Here is a 19,576-nt window from a genome sequence, read left to right as displayed (position 1 = left end):
CCTCTCATGACCATCAACATATGTGTTTATTATGGTCTGAATCAGTCTATATCCTGATAGAGCTCCCATATAAATCGATCTCTCTATTTTACTTTTTGAGCCCCCAAAGGGCGCAATTCTTATTCGAATTGGCTGACATTTTACACAGGTCTCCAACATATAATTTAATTGTGGTCTAAACCGGATCATATCTTGATATCGCTCTAATAGCAGATTTTTCTTTCTTTCATTTCTTATATCATTTTTTGCCTAAGAAGAGATGCCGGGAAAAGAACTGACAAATGCGCTCCATGGTGGAGGGTATATAAGATTCGGCCCGGCCGAACTTAGCACGCTTTTACTTGTTTGCTCTAAAATCTTTTATCTAAAAAAAGTAATCGGCGAAAAACGAACATAGTACCAGCTTTAACACTTACTACTTCTTCTTTTCTTCTTTGCATTGCAAGTCGGATCTTCTTCCTCATCCTGATCGCTTTGATCGCATGATTCTCCTCCATGGCTTTGATTGTCTTGGTCACCTCTATTACCTCCATCACCAACATTTCCTCCATCACCAACATTTCTGCCATCACTAACATTACCTCCATCATTAACATTAACTCCATCATCAACATTAACTGCATCATCAACATTACCACCACCATTTCTATTGTCTATATTATCTCCACCGCATTCCTCATCGCTTTCATCACCGCCATCATTAATTCCTATTGCCGCCATCAGAATTTGTGATACGCAGTTAACTTCAGCTGCTGGAATTGTTGCGCGATATACATTCTTGTGTATGTCTTTATGGTGTCCCATAAAATTAGCCAACTTGTCAATGGAGGCTTCTTCTGCGTTGATCATAGACATATGTGTTGCGATGTGTTTGCGCAATTTGGTTCCACGAAGACTTTCTGGCATTTCTGCCCCGCATTCAATAGAGAATTCTCTCATCAAAGTACATGCTCGAAAGTATTGGCATGTAGATTTAGAAGGGTTTGCGAATAAGAACGGATTTTTATCAGTTATCCCTGCTTTTTTACGGTATTTTAATATGATATCGATTGCCTTCACGACTAATGGGCTGAGAAGAACCGGCACTGTTCTGCCGAGTTTACCTCTTAGAGCTAGTCGCGCATATTGTTTAGCAAAATGTATAGAATCATTAGATAAATTGCTTAGAAGCTCTTTTTCCGTTCTCTCTGTAATAATTTCTTTATTGGTATAATTAGCAATTTGGATACGCTCAACCTCTCCAGCCCTTCTTCTGTTAAATATTTGTACAAGCACTAAAGTACATTTAGTTAATTCAATGTAATTGTGCATATCGAAGTGTGTCAATTTCGACATGTATCCGACCATTAGATTTTTCAGATGATTATACAATTTTTGAATATCTTCTTTTGTTGGTAAGACAATTTTTTTTACGCGCTTTTGATTATTTTGATCTTCAAAGGCTTTTCTATTTATCATCGTGGGCGCCTCCTCTTCCCATAATAAGATAAAATCACTGACGTTTTTTTTATTCTCCTCCAACTGTTCTTTGACAAATTCTGCTTGCAGTGTGTACGCACATTTTTTAATTAACGATGAAAGTGTTATGGCCACTTGTGGATGGTCATACCATTGCCATTGTTCATTCCAACTTGCCACCTTTTTTATAGCTTCTATGCACAAATCATGTTTTTGGGGTCTAAAAACGTCTTTAAATTCAGTGATTTCATTGTCTAATACTTTAGCCTCAATCTTAAACCTGCCTAAATACCTCAACTGCGCACGAATCATTTCATAATTGTGGGGGGATGTGTACTTATGTGCCAACTTTGTTCCATATTTAATGATAAGTTCATCGAACCTTATGGAATCTGTTACTGCGTCGTCTTTAAGAACCGGTAAAATCTTTGTTCTTAGGACTGGACTGGCCGCTGGATGGTAAAATTGAGTTAGCTCTTTGCCCGCCGTTATAGTTGATTTCCTTCTAACCTTGTTGAATTTGCTGCAGATTCTCCGGTGTGTTCGAAAACTCAATTTCGAAAAAAAACCTTTGCAAATGGAGCAACAAACCATATCAATAGCTTTTTTTTTATACTTTTTTTGTGCATTTCTTGGCACAATTAATATGCCGGTGTTTATGGATTTACTTGTATTGTGCACAAAATCCCCTTCTTTCCTCAACTTTTCCAAGATTTTCATTCGAGCACTACTCTTTGCAGGCAGCCTGCTCGCAGTTTTTATTTCACTCTCGGACTTATGTTTCAAAAGCAAATGCCTTCCAATTTGAGTTTGCAATGAACCGCAAAATTTGCAATAATGCTTTTTCTTCACTTTGCCTGTAAGGGGAACCGTGACCAGATTTATATTAAGAGGTTCCTCTATAATTTGTGTGCTTTGCTCTAATGCCGAGCTTATATCGGTGTCTGGAACGTATTGTGAAGTAGACGTATTTTCTTGGTTCAATGAGGTTTCAACGCTTGTATTGCATTTAGAAGTATCTGCAGTAATTAAGCTAACATCCACCAAACTACATTTTTCTTGAGAAATCCCTTCGTACAAAAACGTCGAGTTGAAATTTATGTTGGAGGAAGACGTTGATGTCGTTAAACATGGCTGAGTTGATGACACATTAACAAGATGATCCTCCCTATTGTTCAGGTGGACGTCCTGAACAGACCCTGAGGTATTTGTAATGCCTGGAGGATCCTCTTCAGTGCGCATGATTTTCTCAAGAGATAAATTACATTTTGGTTTCGGAATAGTGTCATAAGTAGATAAACCATCTTGGTTTATTGGAAATCTAATAGCGGCATTGCCTTTTTTAGTATCTGTGGAAATTAAGCTAATATCCAATCCAGATTTGTCCTGGGAATCCAAGTAAATTGAACTCGTCGATCTTGAGTTTATATTGGAAGAGGACGTTGATGGTTTAGGAGTTAAGTGGCTTTCAGGTACTGGAGGTATAATAACTGAAGGATCCTCTCTAATGTTCAGGTACTTCTCTCTTGACGAGCATAGCTTGAAGTTCTGAACCAATCCTAAGGTATTTGTAATGCCTGGAGGATCCTCTTCAGTGCGCATGATTTTCTCAAGAGATAAATTACATTCTGGTTTCGGAATAGTGTCATAAGTAGATAAATCATCTTGGTTTATTGGAAATCTAATAGCAGAATTGATTTTTTTAGTATCTGTAGAAATTAAGGTAATATCCAATCCAGATTTGTCCTGGGAATCCAAGTAAATTGAACTCGTCGATCTTGAGTTTATATTGGTGGAGGACGTTGATGGTTTCGGAGGCAAGTGGGTTTTAGGTATTGAAGGTATAACAAGAGAGTTCTGAAACAATCCTAAAGTATTTGTTATACCTGGAGGATCTTCTTTAGGCGACGAACATAGGTCTAGTTTCTGAGCAGTGTTTATAGTAGACAAATTGTCCTGGAGGAAAGGCTCTCCTACTTTTGCAAAATCTGCCGCAATCATGCCAATATTACTGCATTTGTCCTGAGTTCGATGACGGTGTGGTTTTTTATTGCAGGATGACTTTGATGGAGGTAAGCAGTTTTTTGATGTTGGTGGTGAAATTAAAACTGGAGTATCTGATTGTTTTACAACTTTTGTAATATCAGCAGCGATCATGACGACATTCAGACTAGATTTGTCTTGGTTAACCCCTTCAAACAAAAGTTTCCAAGTTTTAATTTATGTTATTTTGATCTTTTTTATTTTGGTCACAAAATTATTTTATTTTATTGTTGGATTTACGTCAAGTGTAGACCAATGGATTTGTTTTCTATATCGTAGAAAATCAGAACAACAAAAACCCTTTAGAAAGTTTAGGCAAATTTGTTGTGCAAAAAGCACTGTGCAGGAGAAATTCATCCCATTTGTCTAAGCTGGAAGTAAATCCAAAAACAAAATGAGTTTAAGGGGTCGATTATGGATGGTAGCTAGGGTTTTGCAACGTGAATTCCCGAGCCGGGAAATCCCGGGAATTCCCGTATTTTTTTGGACGGGAATTCCCGAGAAATTTTTTAATTTTTCCCGGGAAAAACGGAAAATATTGATATATTGGTATTTTATTAATTTGTATACCCTCCACCATAGGAAGAAGGTATACCAATTTCGTCTTTTCGTTCGTAGAACCTGGAAATATTCGTTTAAACCCCACTAAGTACATATACATATATTCTTGATCGTCATGACTTTTAAAGTCGAACTAGCCATGTCTTTCCGTCTGTATGTCTGTCGAAAGCACATTAACTTCCGAAGGAATAAAGCTGGGCGCTTGAAACTTTGCACAAATACTTTCTACTAGTGTAATGTAAATAGGCTATATCGGTCCATATAAATCGATCTTGGATATTTACTTCTTGAGCCTCTAGAGAGCGCAATTGTAATCCGATTTGATTGAAAATTTGCCTGAAGTGTATTGTTTTGACTTCCAACAGCTATGCTATGTATGGTCTAAGTCGGTTTCTAACCTTATATAGCTCCAATATAAACTGATCTCCCGATTATATTTCTTGAGCCTCTTGCATAATAAATTCTACTATGGTCTTCAACTTCCAAACAAAGCATGGTCCGAATCGGTCTATAACTTGATATAAGTTCAATAGCGTGGCAATTTTTATTCATTATCCTTTGTTTGCCTATAAAGAAATACCGGATAACGAACTTGACTAATGCGATCCAAAATGGAGTGTATATAAGATTCGGGCCGGCCAAACTTAGCACGCTTTTTACTTTTTATCAATAAAACCTACTTGGTAGAATGCGAAAGAACATTTTCCATTGCTGGAAATTTTTCACTAAAACTAGAAATCTTATGTCAAGTAAACTTCTAAACGCCTTGGTTGTAGTAAAGGCACATTATTTTAAAAACATCTGAAATTATTGTAAAACACAATATCTTTTAGCGAAAACAAGTAAATATGTTTACCTCCACGTTGAACGCCAATTTTGCTAAATTTTTTAAAATAAAAACTATTTTTCTACCTCGATTTTGTGTTTTTTTGAATGAAAATAATAAATCCAAAAAATTCCCGGGAACCCGGGATATAAGAGTTTTTATTTCCCGTTTTCCCGGGAATGAAAAAAGCCGGGAAATGCAAAACCCTAATGGTAGCGCAACTAAAGTTGCGTTGCCAAGACATAAAACCATGATTTTTCCCAGTTTCATTCAATATCAGTGTTTTGAGCGTTCAGCTATTAAGTAGATTTGAAAAACATATGCAATTTAATACAGAAATGGAAATTCCTATAACAAATTTGGCCATTGTCAACTTAACTGAAGTTGGGTTGCAATCCATAATCGACCCATAGATTTAAATTTAAATTTAAGATTTACTGACATACATATGTACATATATAGATAATCATTAATAATTTGCACTTATAAAAGAAATAAGATTGTATTTTTATAATGCTTAAGTTGTTTGCCAAATTTCTTTAAAATAACCGTGAGTTTCAAGACCAAATTCATTTTATATCAGCCCTGTTCCGGTTTCCGAATTCGCAAAACGCAAAATATTATTTTGCTTATATTTTATAAACCCCTTCCTTTAAAGATTTGAAATCACTTGAGGTTGCTCTAACTATATAGAGCTTTGATTAGAGTATGCATTCAAACATCGACGTTAAGAGGTTTGCAAGAAATAAGGCAAAGAAATTCTTTCGTTTTGCTTTTTCGAAAACCGGAACAGGCCTGAATATAATTCTCTCAAATTACTCTGTTTTTCGTAAGATCATATTTTAATATACCAACCATGCAAGGAACCCAACTATCTAACTGGTGGCGAGTGTCTCTATACATATGTCAAGGAGCCTGGGCTCCATCCTACTTTCCGGAGGCAGTGGACTGTCCTCGAATTCAGGCCCCATTTCGAGCATACGACCCTATGTATGCTACTTAGTGCCCAACATCTGTGAGCCTTTTTTAATACGCTACAGAATGTGACACTTCCAATTCAGTTTTCTGCCCAAGATCACACCTAAGTACTTGAACTTGTCAGATATCGAAATCGTTCTATTGAGGAAAAGTGGTGCGTCAAATTGGCCCACCTATGTATTCCTCGTGAACAAGCAGATTTTGGTATTTTTTGGGTTGACATTGAGACACCTAGGTCTAGCCCAGTCGTATGCCATCTGCAAGACCTTTTCGGCCCTCTGTATAGTTGGTTCGGATCCTTACCCGTTAGAAGTATTATAACATCGTCTGCGTAGCAGACGGGTTCAAATCTCCCCTCCGTCAGCATTCGTAATAGGTTATAAATGGTGGTCACCCATACGAGTGGCGATAAAATGTCCCCCTGTGGCGTGCCCTGTGCCAATTTCTCCCTTATATTTATGTCATGGGACCAACAATTTATCCACCTGTTCCTTAGCATATGATGTATAAGGACCAGTCTATAAGGACCCGGTCCACCCGGTACTGGTCTAAGGATTGGATCTGTGTGTCGGTCCGCACTTTGTTAAAAGCATCCTCGATGTCAATGCATACCGCCAATGTGTACTTCTTGGCATCTAAGGATTCTTCTATTTTAAGCACAACCTCGTACAGAGCGGTCTCCACCGACCTTCCCTTGACATAGGCATGCTGTTTGTATTTGAGCAGTTCGCTGGATGTTCTACTTTTTATCATGGTATCCACAATACGTTCCATGGTTTTGAGTAGAAAGGCCTCCTGCCAGGCTTTCGGAGTATATGCAAGTCTTAGACACGCTGTGAAAATATTAGCCAGATGGGGAGCCAAATAGTCGGCCTCCTTCTGTACACCCAAAAAAATTAGTCTGCTGATATCAGCAAACACTGTCTGCTGCTATTAAATTAAAAATTAAAAAAAATTTAGTAAGTATTGAATACATTTTTGAACTTCTAAGCAACAATTCAGGCATTTGCTACACATAAAAATTAAAATTTTTTTTAATTTTAGGCGTTAATTTTTTGTTTAAAAGCGATATAATATAATGATATAACTGCAGTAGTTATTTTGTCTGCTGTTGTGTAAATTCTATCAAAAGTTACCAAATTGTAGGAAATTTGAAAAAACTTTAACTTATATGCTTGTAACATTGACAAGTAAGATGGAATATACAAAATTTTGAAATGTTTACGACATTTTTGAGCCTTTTTCAACTTTTAAATTTTGAAAACAGCAGAAAATGTTACTTGTTTCAGCAACAAATTACTGCTTTCCCATTTTCAGAAGACTTTCTGCTGTTTCAGCAAACATTTTTACTGTTTTTATTAACAAATTTCTATGAGTGTATTAACGTCGGAAATATTCCTTTAGGTCCGGGTGACTTGAAAGGTTTGAAGCTCCTCAGGACTTTCTTTACCATAAATTCTGTGAGGATAATCCTTCGAGCACTCCCATCATTCCCAGATTCCTGTGTGTCTATGAGTCCCGTCGTATCCTGTGGATAACGGGTTTTTATCAAAAGCCTCAACATATCCTCCGTTATCTCTGCTCTCACTCCCATGTCGTCCACTAACGTTTCAGTTTGGACAAGGGTTTTTGAGAGAAACTTTTTCATTTTGACGGCGTCATTAACGCTAAGGACCTGAGAGGAGAAAAGCCCCCAGGAGGCACGCTTTGCCTTTCTGGTAGTCTCATTGTATTCCTTGAGACGTGCATAATACATATCCCAATATACTACGTGCTCTGTTATAAAGTCTGCAGACCTCTTTCCCTTTATTGCGAATCTCCCCGGTCATCCAGGGTTTTTCTTGGGCTGATGTCCTTTCTCGAAGTGGACAACTATCTTCGAAAGATAGTTCTATTGACATTATCGTCAATGTCTTCTATGCTTGGACAATCTACAACTGTTATAACAACTATGTTTCTCGCTGTTTAAAATTTCGGAGAAAAAAGAGCGGAAGCAATAATATTGACTGTAATTTGTACGAGTGCCAAGGGATTTTTTACTGATTCCGTAAATTCTGGGTAAGAAAAGGAACTTTTGTCATGTCATCAATCGGGAAATAGGGCTATATGGCAGCTACATACAAACATTTGCGGATATAATCCATACTCGGATGTGAAGAGTTCCATGTTACTCACTGTTACGGCGAAAATGGATAATAAATGCAAAATCGATAAAAGTAGAAGAATTCTTATCAGAATATAGTTATAAAGGGTGCAAATTCAAAAATGCATTACATCGTCTACGCTGGTGATATGTAGTGGGGAAAGGCGGCTTCTATGAGTAACTATATGTTTGAATAGCACCTGCTTAATGCTTTTATTCCACACTCACCGTTTCCAAAGAAAGTATGTATGTATATGACGGGTTTATGCTGTTCTATTATCCATTTTTTCACATTTCATCCTGTGGAGTTATTCCGTTTATATCTTGTTTTGAAACCATCCCCTATCACTGACTCCTTTGGGTAAAAGATTAGCAATCAATAGCCTATTAAACCAAACACACATTACTCGTGTGTTTAAACCAGCCTCAAGGATATTTATGTTTGTTTTTTTGTCGTAGTAATACACGCATTTTGGGAGAATCCTGCAACTTTATTATTAAAACGGCGCTTTCGTTAAACGTATTTAATCAAAACATCCATGCGATGACATTACTGTTATCGATAACTAGGTTAAATTTACAAAAACTCCATAGGCTATACCTGGTACAATTAAGAAGGTAAAGACAACATTTGCCTAGTCCTGTACAAGACAGTACGAAAGACAAATACGTTTGCGCATTCATAGGTTGTGGATAGTGACATTCTACGAATACGGAGTAGTTGCAACTGCAATCGCGGACAATCGGCATTGGGAGTAGAGAGTCTCAGTGAGAGGTCGGGCGGCGCCGGCTTTTGCTTAAATGCTTAGTGCAAATGATGCTCGATATGACAATGCGGTTTTTTGACGCCTTTAAATAACTAATGGCCATAAAGTTCTTGCTGCGATTGGTCCTACTGGCCGGTACGAGATTGCTTTCCTATAGTGATTGATGAGGATCGCCACAACCACATACAAATGTCGTTACTACAACAACAATCAATTTCAACTTTTTTTTGTAAATTGCAAATTTTGCCCATGAACATTCCATTAAGGAACAGGGGCAAACTTTTTCTTACAAACACATATTCATTCACATATTATTCATTCTGTGCTGCCTCACGTGAATTAGTGTTTTTAGTCGTCAAAATTACAAATTAGTCGTCAAATTATTATTATCGTATTGTTATGTTGTTATACACTTAGGTTAATTATACTGTGTAATACGAATTTCAGGCCGAGTAGGCTTAGTATTACTGAATAAAAAAAAAATATTGTTTAACTTTAGCGAGTTTTTAACTCGCTCATATATAGTGCAGGGCCATGAAATATGAACGAAAATGACATCTATCTAGAACTTCGTTATCCTGGATAGATGTAATTTTCATACAAATTTCATTGAACTGCACAAACACATCCAATATTAATTAAAAGCTTGTTTACACAGAAACACCTCTATAGTCAATGGCAAAATAAAACTAAACCAATTATTTATGAAATGAAGTGAACATATCCTAATAAATTTTATTTGACTTTTATGTTCTCACATGTTTTTCAAATTTTATTTATAAACTAGCGTCCCGGTGGTAGGCTTCGCCACACTCGTTTTTGAAGTCCGCTTTTTAGTATAGGACTTCTGAAAACCTAGGTAGTCACTCAGTTTATAAAGTTATCAAGTTTTCTAAAAATTGCGCATAAAATTTCACATTTGAAAAATGAATGTTCGTTTCAAATATTATAAAATTCCTACAGTTCCGATTTGTTATTACCCAGATTTGCAATATGGATGAATATAAGGTTTTACCAAATTGTTACTGTTCCTATCTGCTATCATTCAAATTTTATAAATGGGAGGTAATATAAAATATAACCAAATTCCTACGGCTCCCATCTACTATCAACCACATTTTATAAATGGATGGTAATAAAAAATATTACCAAATTCCTACAGTTCCTATCTACTATCATCCACATTTGATAAATGGATGTTCCTCTAAAATATTACCAAATTCCTACTACTCCTGTCTACTATCAACCACATGAAGAGAAAGTACCAAAATGGTACCAACTGCGGTACTAAACGTACGTTTTCTCCCGCCGCCATTTTTTTTTTAATTTTTTTCTTTTCACCTTTATCATTTTAGACCATATGTGTTTTAAGTCAAATTTCCAAATTCTACCTCTATCTATCCGTCCTGTACAAAGTTTACCAATTTCGTACCTTTTTGGTACTATTTTTAGTACCTTAATGTACAAATTTTTAAAAACTCTTATAGTCACCTAATTTAGGTTGCCATGGTGAACCTAAGTTCTAAAATTCAGAGCTCTAGCTCAATTTACAAAGAAAGTACCAAATGGTACCAATTTTGGTACTAAACGTACTTTTTCTCCCACTTCCGGTACGATTTTTTTGACCAGATCTTATTTTTTCGAGACGCTCTTTAATTTGAGCCCAAAATCATTCGCCTAGCCCTCTCCGTTCGCGCTGGGCAAAAAAAGTACCATTTCGGTACTTTTTCGTACCTTAACGTACGAATTTCGCCAAACCCAGCCTTATACCGTGCCTTTGACCCAAGACCAACATTCGTGCAAAATTTCATGATTCTAGCTTTAGCCGTTTGGGCTGGGCGATGATCAGTCAGTCAGTCAGTCTGTCTGTCAGTCAGCAATCAGTCAGTCACGCGTCTCTTTTATATATATAGATTACAAATATTTATATTAATATTTTTGCGTTTCATTTTTACTCTTCATGTCTTGTTTATCCAATATAAAAAAGCAACAGAAAATCGACGAATGTAAAAGTACGTTTACATTGGCCACTAAATCCGGATTTAATGGCTCGATCACCTGTTTCCCCTTTATAAAATCAGCTGATGAGAGCCTTAAATCCGGATTTAGTGGCCAATGTAAACGTACTTTAAGTTTTATGTATCGTGTAAACTCCGCTTTGAGTTTTGCCAGGTGTAATCGTATAAACAAACTTTAATAATAATCGATAATAACAAGAAACATTAGTACTGACATCGCACAAAATGTTGTCAAAAATAGACGTCTAAATTAATATTTCATGCTAAAGAGCTTGTTACTCTTAATTTAATTTTTCTTGTGATGAAACGCATTGCCGCTTGCATGATAGTCGTCCTGTTGTTTCCAATAACGAAGAGAAAGCGATTATTTGAATCGACAGCAATAGTTCATATTATTTAATGTTTTGTCGTAACCACATTATGTGGAGGTGGCGATCCTCATCAATCCCCATAGGTGAGCAAGCTCGTTCCGATCCAAAGGACCGATCGCCGCAGGAACATGATGTCCATTGGTTATTTAAAGGCGCCAATAACTCGCCTTGTCATATCGAGCATAATAGGCACTCAGTATTTTTGCAAGGGCCGGTGCCTGAGACTCCACTCGATACCGCTGATTGTCCGCGACTGCAGTTGCTGCTACTCCGTATATGAATCATCCAACTATCCGCAACTTGTGTACGCGCCCGGTAACTCCCAGCTGAGTGCCACAATAGGTGCTCAACCTTTTATAACTCCTCCTCATCCCCACAAATCAAGCGTAAGTCCGACGCCAAAGTCCTGATATTGCAATGGTTTGTCAGGACTCTTAGTAGTGAAAGTGGCAGCTCCACCATATCTAGGAAGGGTCCCTTAAACACACCAAGTTACTACATATTGGTGAATAGCAAGGCGTATTTATAAGGTGTGCTCATCGGCGAATTGCTACAACAAAGCATCTTTTTTGGGAACTCGATATGTCAAAACTTGTAAGCAAGGCGAATAAAATTCGATTCGCCTTGACATTTCAAATTTAAGGCAAATTTGATTCAGCCAATCAGAGACCCAGAAATTAATTTATATTTAAGTGTCAAAGCAAAACAACAAATTTAAAATTTTTTAAATTTCCCATTAGCTCCAAAGGCTTTCCCTACAAAATCACCAAGATAGCAGGGTTAACTAATGTTCACTATATAATAGCGCTGGACACATGGAGAGGCGAACTAACACAGGATTTGCATTTCTTTCGGCAGCTATTCCTCCTCTGATACACTTAGCGCTGTTGCGCAGAATTAGGTCTCCTACATACACTTAAATACTGAAATATTTGAAATGTAGCCATTTTAAAGGTTATTGTTTTTAAAGCTCCTATTCCTATTTCGTAACCTCCTAGTGGGAAAAACAATAAGGCGTGCTTAAAACAGGCCCGATAACAGCTCTTGAAGGCCTTCTAATAGAAGGACCGTATGCCTCCCAAAATGAAGTTTCCAAGAGGACTACCTTGTAACTTCTAAATGTTTGACAAGGGATGCCTCTCCCGTCTTTATGCATTCCTTCTGAAGTACCCCATAAAATATATGAAACACATGTGAGTGTCTATTGGACTTCTGATGTTTTTAAGTACTTGGAAAGTACTATGGAAAGCAATGTCACACAATGTTAAAAAGATATGAACAAGGAAAGGGAAGATCAGGCCTCGCGGATGCAAAACAAGGAATGATATCAGGCCTCTAAGTCGCCGCATTTTTCCGCTGGGCTGTGGTCATGACCGGTAGCTATCAGCTTCTATTAATTGAACATACAAAATCATACAAACACACAAAAAATTTAATTTTGAATTTTTAAAAGTTTAATTTCGCACGGCGAATTCAAAATTGTTTTGACATCTGCAGTTCCATCAGCTGTGCTGATGCGCACACCTTATAAATACACCTTGGGTGAATAGCATATCAAATTTACGGCAAATTTACTTCAACCAATCAGAGCAAGAAGAATGAAGTTTATTTATTTATGAGTGTCAAGCTAAAAAAAAAACATTTAATAATTTTCAAAATTACCCTAAGCTCCAGAGACTTTACCAACAAAACCACCAAGATGATAGGTTTAAATAGGAATATTGTGACTAGAACCCAATCACCACAGGACGGTTACCCTTCATGAGAACCCCTTTTTGAGGCTAATAAATATTTGTGGGATTTTCAGGTCATTTGAAAAGCAAGAGGTTAAAGTTTGTTGGTTACGAGGATGGCTTTTTTTATATTGGTGTGTGGCCGTTAAGAGTGCATATAGTATGCTGCCAAGATTGGTCAATGGACTTGAATGAACTAATCCAGGAGTTGTGGAAATGAGGAGTTATTTACGATTAAGCAAATATTGTGGCACTGAGTTGCGGGGAAAGTGCATGATTGAAACATAGATATTAATAACAAAATGTGTCATGGTAGTGAAACCTAGAATGCACCTCAAGCACTTGGGGTGCTGTTAAAGAGACCATGTTTACACATACAGAGCAATTGGCCTGTTCATGGTAAGTTATGCAACGCCATTGTGGGCTCGTCAACTATGTGACACACAGCGGCACAATGAGTGCTCAACTATAACTATAGTGCTCAACTCAACTATAACTATAGTGCTCAACTCAACTATAACTTCTTATCATCACAAATTTAGAGAAGTCCGCTTCTCTTTTAGGCTAATACGATGCGGATGTTTTGCTGGACAAGAAATTGAACTTCAAATTCAACATTACGGAATGGGCAAGAAAGGCCACTCTTGCCCTATATACCTGCAAAAGAGCCATTGGCAAAGTGGGGGGTTTAAACCGCGCGTCATGCACTTGGTGTATACTGTAGTTTGACGGCGCTTCAAAAGTCCACCCTCTGTTCACCCGGCACGGGATGACTATGAGCACCACACAGGTTGGAACCCTCAGCTCTGATTTGTGTGCTGTTCATCGTCATTACGAAAAGCTCAGCTGGGAGCTACCGGGCGCGTCCACAGGTTGCGGATAGTGGAATGCTCCATATACGGAGTAGCTGGAGCTACAGTCGCGGACAATCAGCGGTATCGAGTGGAGAGTCTCAGTGAGAGGTCGGTTGGCGCCGGCTCTTGCATAAATACTGAGTGCCTATGATACTCGATATGACAAGGCGAGTTATTGGCGCCTTTAAATAACCAATGGCCTAAACGTTCCCGCGGCGATCGGTCCTTTGGACCGGAACTAGCTTGCTCACATACGGAGCTTGACGAGGATCGCCACCTCCACATACCAATGTGGTTACAACAACAACAACAACAACAACCCTCTGTTCAATACTCAACCGGATCCAAAGGATGGCTTGCTTGAGCATCACAGCCGCACTGAGGACGACACCATCTGATGCACTGAAGGGCAACGAATGGTAGATGGTCACGAAGAGGCCTGAGCATTCCAAAATTATGTGGCCTAATCTAGACTTGAAGAGGTCTACTGCTTTCCTGTCACTGGCTAGAGCAGAAGTCTCAGTCAATGTGTCCGTCATGACAGGTCACTGTCTGATCGGAAACCTGCTGACAGACTGAAGGTTGTCACCAACGACTTTTGCCGAAGCTATGAGGAAAAAGAGACAATAGAACATCTGCTGTGTGTGTGTCCTGCACTGACAGTCTAAAGAAGTTCCATTTAAGGTTCTCATTTCTTTGAGAACTTGTCCGACTTAGCGGAAGTGAACATTCGCAAGATGTTAGGCTTTTAAAGCCATCTGGATGGTTCAACGTTAGGAACTAGAAGGCATATTCCTTCTCATGTTCCTGTGGTATCACAATGGAAGAAAACGTCTAAGTGAGTCTGATGGCAGACTGCCACTCTAACCTAACCTAACCTATCTTTGGAAATGACATAAAAAAAGCTGATTTTTGGATGATCGTGTGCAGCCAAAGCCGCATGGTACGTGATTCAACCTTGAAAACGCATATGGGCGCATTAAATTGCGTAAGTACGCATTCTGTGCATGGTATGTAACTCCAGTGTTAGAGCTAATGAGAATTGTGTGCATTTTTCAAATTTATTATTTCCTCCTTTTACATTCAAAAATAAATAAAACTTTTTCTGATTGGTCAAAGCAAATTTCTCGAAAATTTGAGATGTCACGAGCAAGGCGTATTTAATAAGGGGGAGCATCGGCGAATTGGTGTATGGCCGTTAGTAGTACATGATAGATGAAGTTAGTGCTATCCACCAATATGTCCTAACTTAGTGTTTAGGGGACCTCTCCTAGATATTGTGGATCTGCCACTCTCCCTACTGAGTCCTGAGAAGCCATTGCAATGTCAAGACTTTGACGTCGCGCTGGACATATGGCAGATTTAGGCTTGATTTGTGGGGATGACGAGGGGTCATAGAAGGTTTAGCACCCATAGTGTCACTGCCCTGAAATTGTAGGGGTAGGTGCTTTAAATGGCAGATTGGAGGAAACTTCTCCAGACCGCCTAACCGCCGTATTGTCATGCATGTTGGCTTCTAATCTTCTTCATTTTAATGTCTGGTTTTGTACTGAGGAACTATTAAAATTATTCAATTAATAGAACAATCATAAAACACAAAAAATTAAATTTTGAATTTTTGAAATTTAATTGACGTTCCATGAGCTGTGCTGATGTGCCCGCCTTCTTAAATACGCCTTGGAAAGACTAATTTAATACGCCTTGTACCTTGGTTTCGAGTTCTCAAAAAAGGTTCGGATAAAAATAAGTCGTATTGGAAAATGTTTTGTTGTTTTACTTTAGAGTACGTCTATGAGTAAAAATATTTGAAAAAAAATTGACATCTATGTTATACATTTACTATGAATACTACTTTAATTTTATATATGTATGTATATTTACTTACTGCACTTAACTTGAGTTTGCGGTGCTTTTATGTTATTTGTTGGGACGTGTTTGGTTGGAAAATTTTCTTTCTTAGTTGAATGGCTTTCTCTTTCATTGTTTGGTCGACCATTATCCTCTTTTGATGTGTATAATTTTTCTAAGGAAAGTGAAATATGTAGACAAACCAAATTGAAAATTAATTGATTGATATTTTAAGTATTCAGTACAAAAAACAGCCGTATTCACAAAAAAACATGTCTATAAATTGAAAATATGTATGGCGGATGAAAGGAAAACGTTTTGACCGAACTGGGTAAATGTAAAAATGCAAATTTTGCCCATGGACATTCCATTGAGGAACAGGGGCGAACTTCTCACAGATCAATGAGTGCAGTCCGATTCAAGTTTAAGCTCAATGATGGTAAATGGTAAATGTGAAGACTTTCAAAACAGTCTAAGGCGAGGGCGTCGTAGATTGATTATATGTTTTTGAATGAGAAATTTTAAAATCAGTCTATTAAGTAAAAGGTGAATAGTATGTAAAACTGATTTTAAACCTATTATAAACACTTTTTGTAAATACTGCTGTTTAAATAAGAAAGATTTGTAATAAATAAATACGGCTTTAATTGATGTAACTACTTACCGATTTTAGTTTCAATGTCAGGTGTAATTTTGGAAATTGTGCTTTCGTCTTTGTTTAGACGACTTTCTTCCTCGTTAGATGGGCGACCTCCCTCATTGATTGATTTAGTGCTTAGCGGCTTTGTTTTTTGTAAGTGGCCTAAAAAGTTAAAAATCTCGTAAATTTTTGCTGATAGATATTTGGTAATAGTTAAATGAAATATAACTTACCCTTTTCTTCCTGATGTTTTCTTTCATTTATAAAATTGTAATTATCTGTTAAATGAACATAAAGAGTTTTAATTTCTTTTAATGCAACTATTATGCAGAAATATAATATATAAGTTGGCATAATGATGGTCATACTTACTAGATTTGCATACAACAAGTCCAACGTGCCTTTTTCCCCCTTTTTGGAATATAACACTTCTGGTTCCATTTCCAGAAATGCTTTTCGATTCAACCACCAACAAATGTTGGTTGGTGGTTCTTATCAATGAATACATCTGTAATACGGATTTTAATATAAATGGATTAGAAACAAGTAAAAAGGCATTAAGTTCGGCCGGGCCGAACTTAGGATACCCTCCACCTCGGGTATATATGTAAACCAGCTTATGAGTCCAATACCTTAAATCAAAAGATCGTTCTGTATGGCAGCTATATCAAAATCTGAACCGATCTGAGCCAAATTCAAAAAGGATGTTCAGCGTCAAAGGTGGGAATGTAATCTCTTAGCTACAATAGTCCCCAACTTCATTATAGATGGGTCAAACAAGAAGATTCAACTAAAAAAAAAGGGGTTGATCCTTTTTTTGAAAAAAAAATAGCGTTTTGTGACCTTTTTTTCAAAAAAGGCAGGTCCTCGTCCGAGTACCTGTGTTAGCTTAGAATAGTTGGTAGTCGAAAAACTTAAGTCAGATGAAATCAATTGTGAGTCACGCATGAGTCACGTGATTCGTGAGTGAGATCCAAATCCAGTCACGTGATCGTGCGTGAGCTTGATTGAATTGAAATTCTTCGTCCGTGAGCATGAGTGCATGAAATCATGCTGACAGAAAGCCCAAATTAATGTGACGAGAATCGCCATCTCCACATCCAAATCAGAGAACTGCATCAGACCTCATGGCACTCTTGAGTGCTTATATGAAAAATACTCAAAGACACTTATTTTGTTTTGCTTGCCACTTAGAAATTAATTGTTTGACTATCAGCACCTGTTCACCGATTTGTGCGCTGTTCATCGTCACCGCGTCCACAGGTTGCGGACGGTTGAAAGTGGCTGCAATTGCAGTCGCGTACAATCATCGGTACAAAGTAGTCCCAGCGATAAGCCGGTCTTCACCGACTCTTCCTAAAAAGCTTCCGAACAAGCTTGCTCATATATGCAGGAGGATCGCTACCACAATAACATTCATAATTTCTTTTAAATATCACATTACTTACCCTTCCTCTTTTGTCCTCTTTTTTTAATAAAAGGATAAACTATTTTTTTAATAAAACGATGGAAGTGCAAATGAGCACCAAAGCCACACCATTGCCGCACGTTTTAACACAGGAAAGAACACTGGAATACTGTATTCAAATTAGAATCAAAACATCAATAATCAATCTATAACATTAATAATTTCTTTTAAATATCACATTACTTACTCTTCTCTTTTGTCCTCCTTTTTTTAATAAAATTAAAAACGATGGATGTGCAAATGAGCACCAAAGCCACGCCAATGCCGAACGTTTTAACACAGGAAAGAACACTGGAATACTGTATTCATAATACAATCAAAACCGAGAGTATTCTCGCGAATTTCCACTTCTAGAATGTTCGTTTCGAACGGTAAAATCCCGTTAGAGATAGATATGAAAGCGTATAGAGTAAGTGATTATAGTAGTCGCTGTAATTGGTACCCACAGCTTGACCACTATGCATTCCTTAAATGGGCACTTGCGACGTTGACGGTTGTCAAAACATTACCTTCGTTATAAATATCATTGTCGCCAAAATTGTCTATTCATTGGCTATAACCCCGTTTACATTGGCCACTAAATCCGGATTTAAGGCTCTCGTCAGCTGATTTTATAAAGGGAAAACAGGTGATCGAGCCATTAAATCGAGGTGATCGAGCCATTAAAAATTTAGTGGCCAATGTAAACGGGGTTATAGCCAATGAATAGACAATTTTGGCGACAATGATATTTATAACGAAGGTAATGTTTTGACAACCGTCAACGTCGCAAGTGCCCATTTAAGGACAATTACATTACATAAAACACACATAACACCAACTTAAGGCTGGTACTAACTTCTTTTTCACCGGTGAAAATCCACATTTTTCGCCGGTTACTTTTTTTAGATAACAGACTTTAAAACAAAATAACACGCTGATTTTATTTAGTAGGATATTTTTTCATTACTTAAAGCTATCTCAAATCAAGTAGATTTGGGTTGTAGTGTAAAATCATGTTTACACTAGCATCCAAATCTACTTGATTTGAGATAATCTCCCAAAACCGTTAAAGCACGTTTACATTAAATCCGGATTTAGTGGTCAATGTAAACGGGGTTTTAACACTACGATTAAAGAGATTTGCATTTATCAACAGGGATGTTTTTGAAAGCATTTTTATGGTGATCAGAATTTTTATTGTGTTTAACACATATATTGTGGTCTGCAATTAAATGTGTGAAACGATTTTATTAAATTTAACACCAAATTTTATAAATTCAATAAGAAATTGTCAGATGTTGACAAAAACTGCTGGCCAAAACTACCAATACCGGTATTCGATACAAACGCAGTGTTGCATTTCAATTTCGAAGGAGGTTTGCTGCAAATCACCTCAAATAAGTAGATTTGCTCACACTCAAAATGTATGGAAAACCTCTTCTTCTTCTTCTTCCCCAATCTGACATTCTAAATGAATGTCAGATTTTATAAAAAGATAGTATTAGACTCTCGGTCTTTGGCACTATCTTTGTCACGTTCCTTTGACGTATTATCATGGAAAACCTCGTCGCAAAACACGAGTTTTGCGAAAGCTCGTCGCAAATCTAGATTTGCTCTAAAGGTGGGTATTAACTTCCTGTTTCACAGTGAAATACCCATGTTTTTCACGATTACTTTTTTGAAAAACTACATTTTCACGGTAAAGGTGGGTATTAAGTTCGTGTTTCACCGTGAAAATGAATATTTTTTCACGATTACTTTTTTAATATAATAGATTTTGAAGCAAAAACATGCAGATTTCATTCATTATGACATTCCCTCAATACTTTTGATAAAATATAAAATACATTTTTATGTTATTAGTGAAATTTTTGTAGTTTTTCAAA

At 37.3% G+C, this 19,576-nt stretch overlaps 1 protein-coding gene across 1 annotated transcript; it reads right to left on the bottom strand.

Annotated features, from left to right (window-relative positions):
• Nucleotides 1–356: 356 nt before the first annotated feature.
• LOC131998564 (uncharacterized) lies at nucleotides 357–18,049 on the bottom strand. The gene is made up of 7 exons (XM_059371027.1): nucleotides 17,896–18,049; nucleotides 17,689–17,817; nucleotides 16,613–16,748; nucleotides 16,474–16,518; nucleotides 16,265–16,402; nucleotides 15,638–15,775; nucleotides 357–3,650 (listed from the first exon to the last, which is right to left on the bottom strand). Exons 3-7 carry the CDS (start codon nucleotides 16,746–16,748, stop codon nucleotides 406–408), a joined length of 3,702 nt encoding a protein of 1,233 aa, XP_059227010.1. The 5' UTR covers nucleotides 17,689–17,817; nucleotides 17,896–18,049; the 3' UTR covers nucleotides 357–405.
• Between the last annotated feature and the right edge of the window lie 1,527 nt (nucleotides 18,050–19,576).

This window comes from Stomoxys calcitrans, chromosome 1 (genome assembly GCF_963082655.1).
Source record: "Stomoxys calcitrans chromosome 1, idStoCalc2.1, whole genome shotgun sequence".
Taxonomy (NCBI): domain Eukaryota; kingdom Metazoa; phylum Arthropoda; class Insecta; order Diptera; family Muscidae; genus Stomoxys; species Stomoxys calcitrans.
Note: the sequence above shows the minus strand (reverse complement) of the source record. Positions and strands in the feature narration are given on the sequence as shown.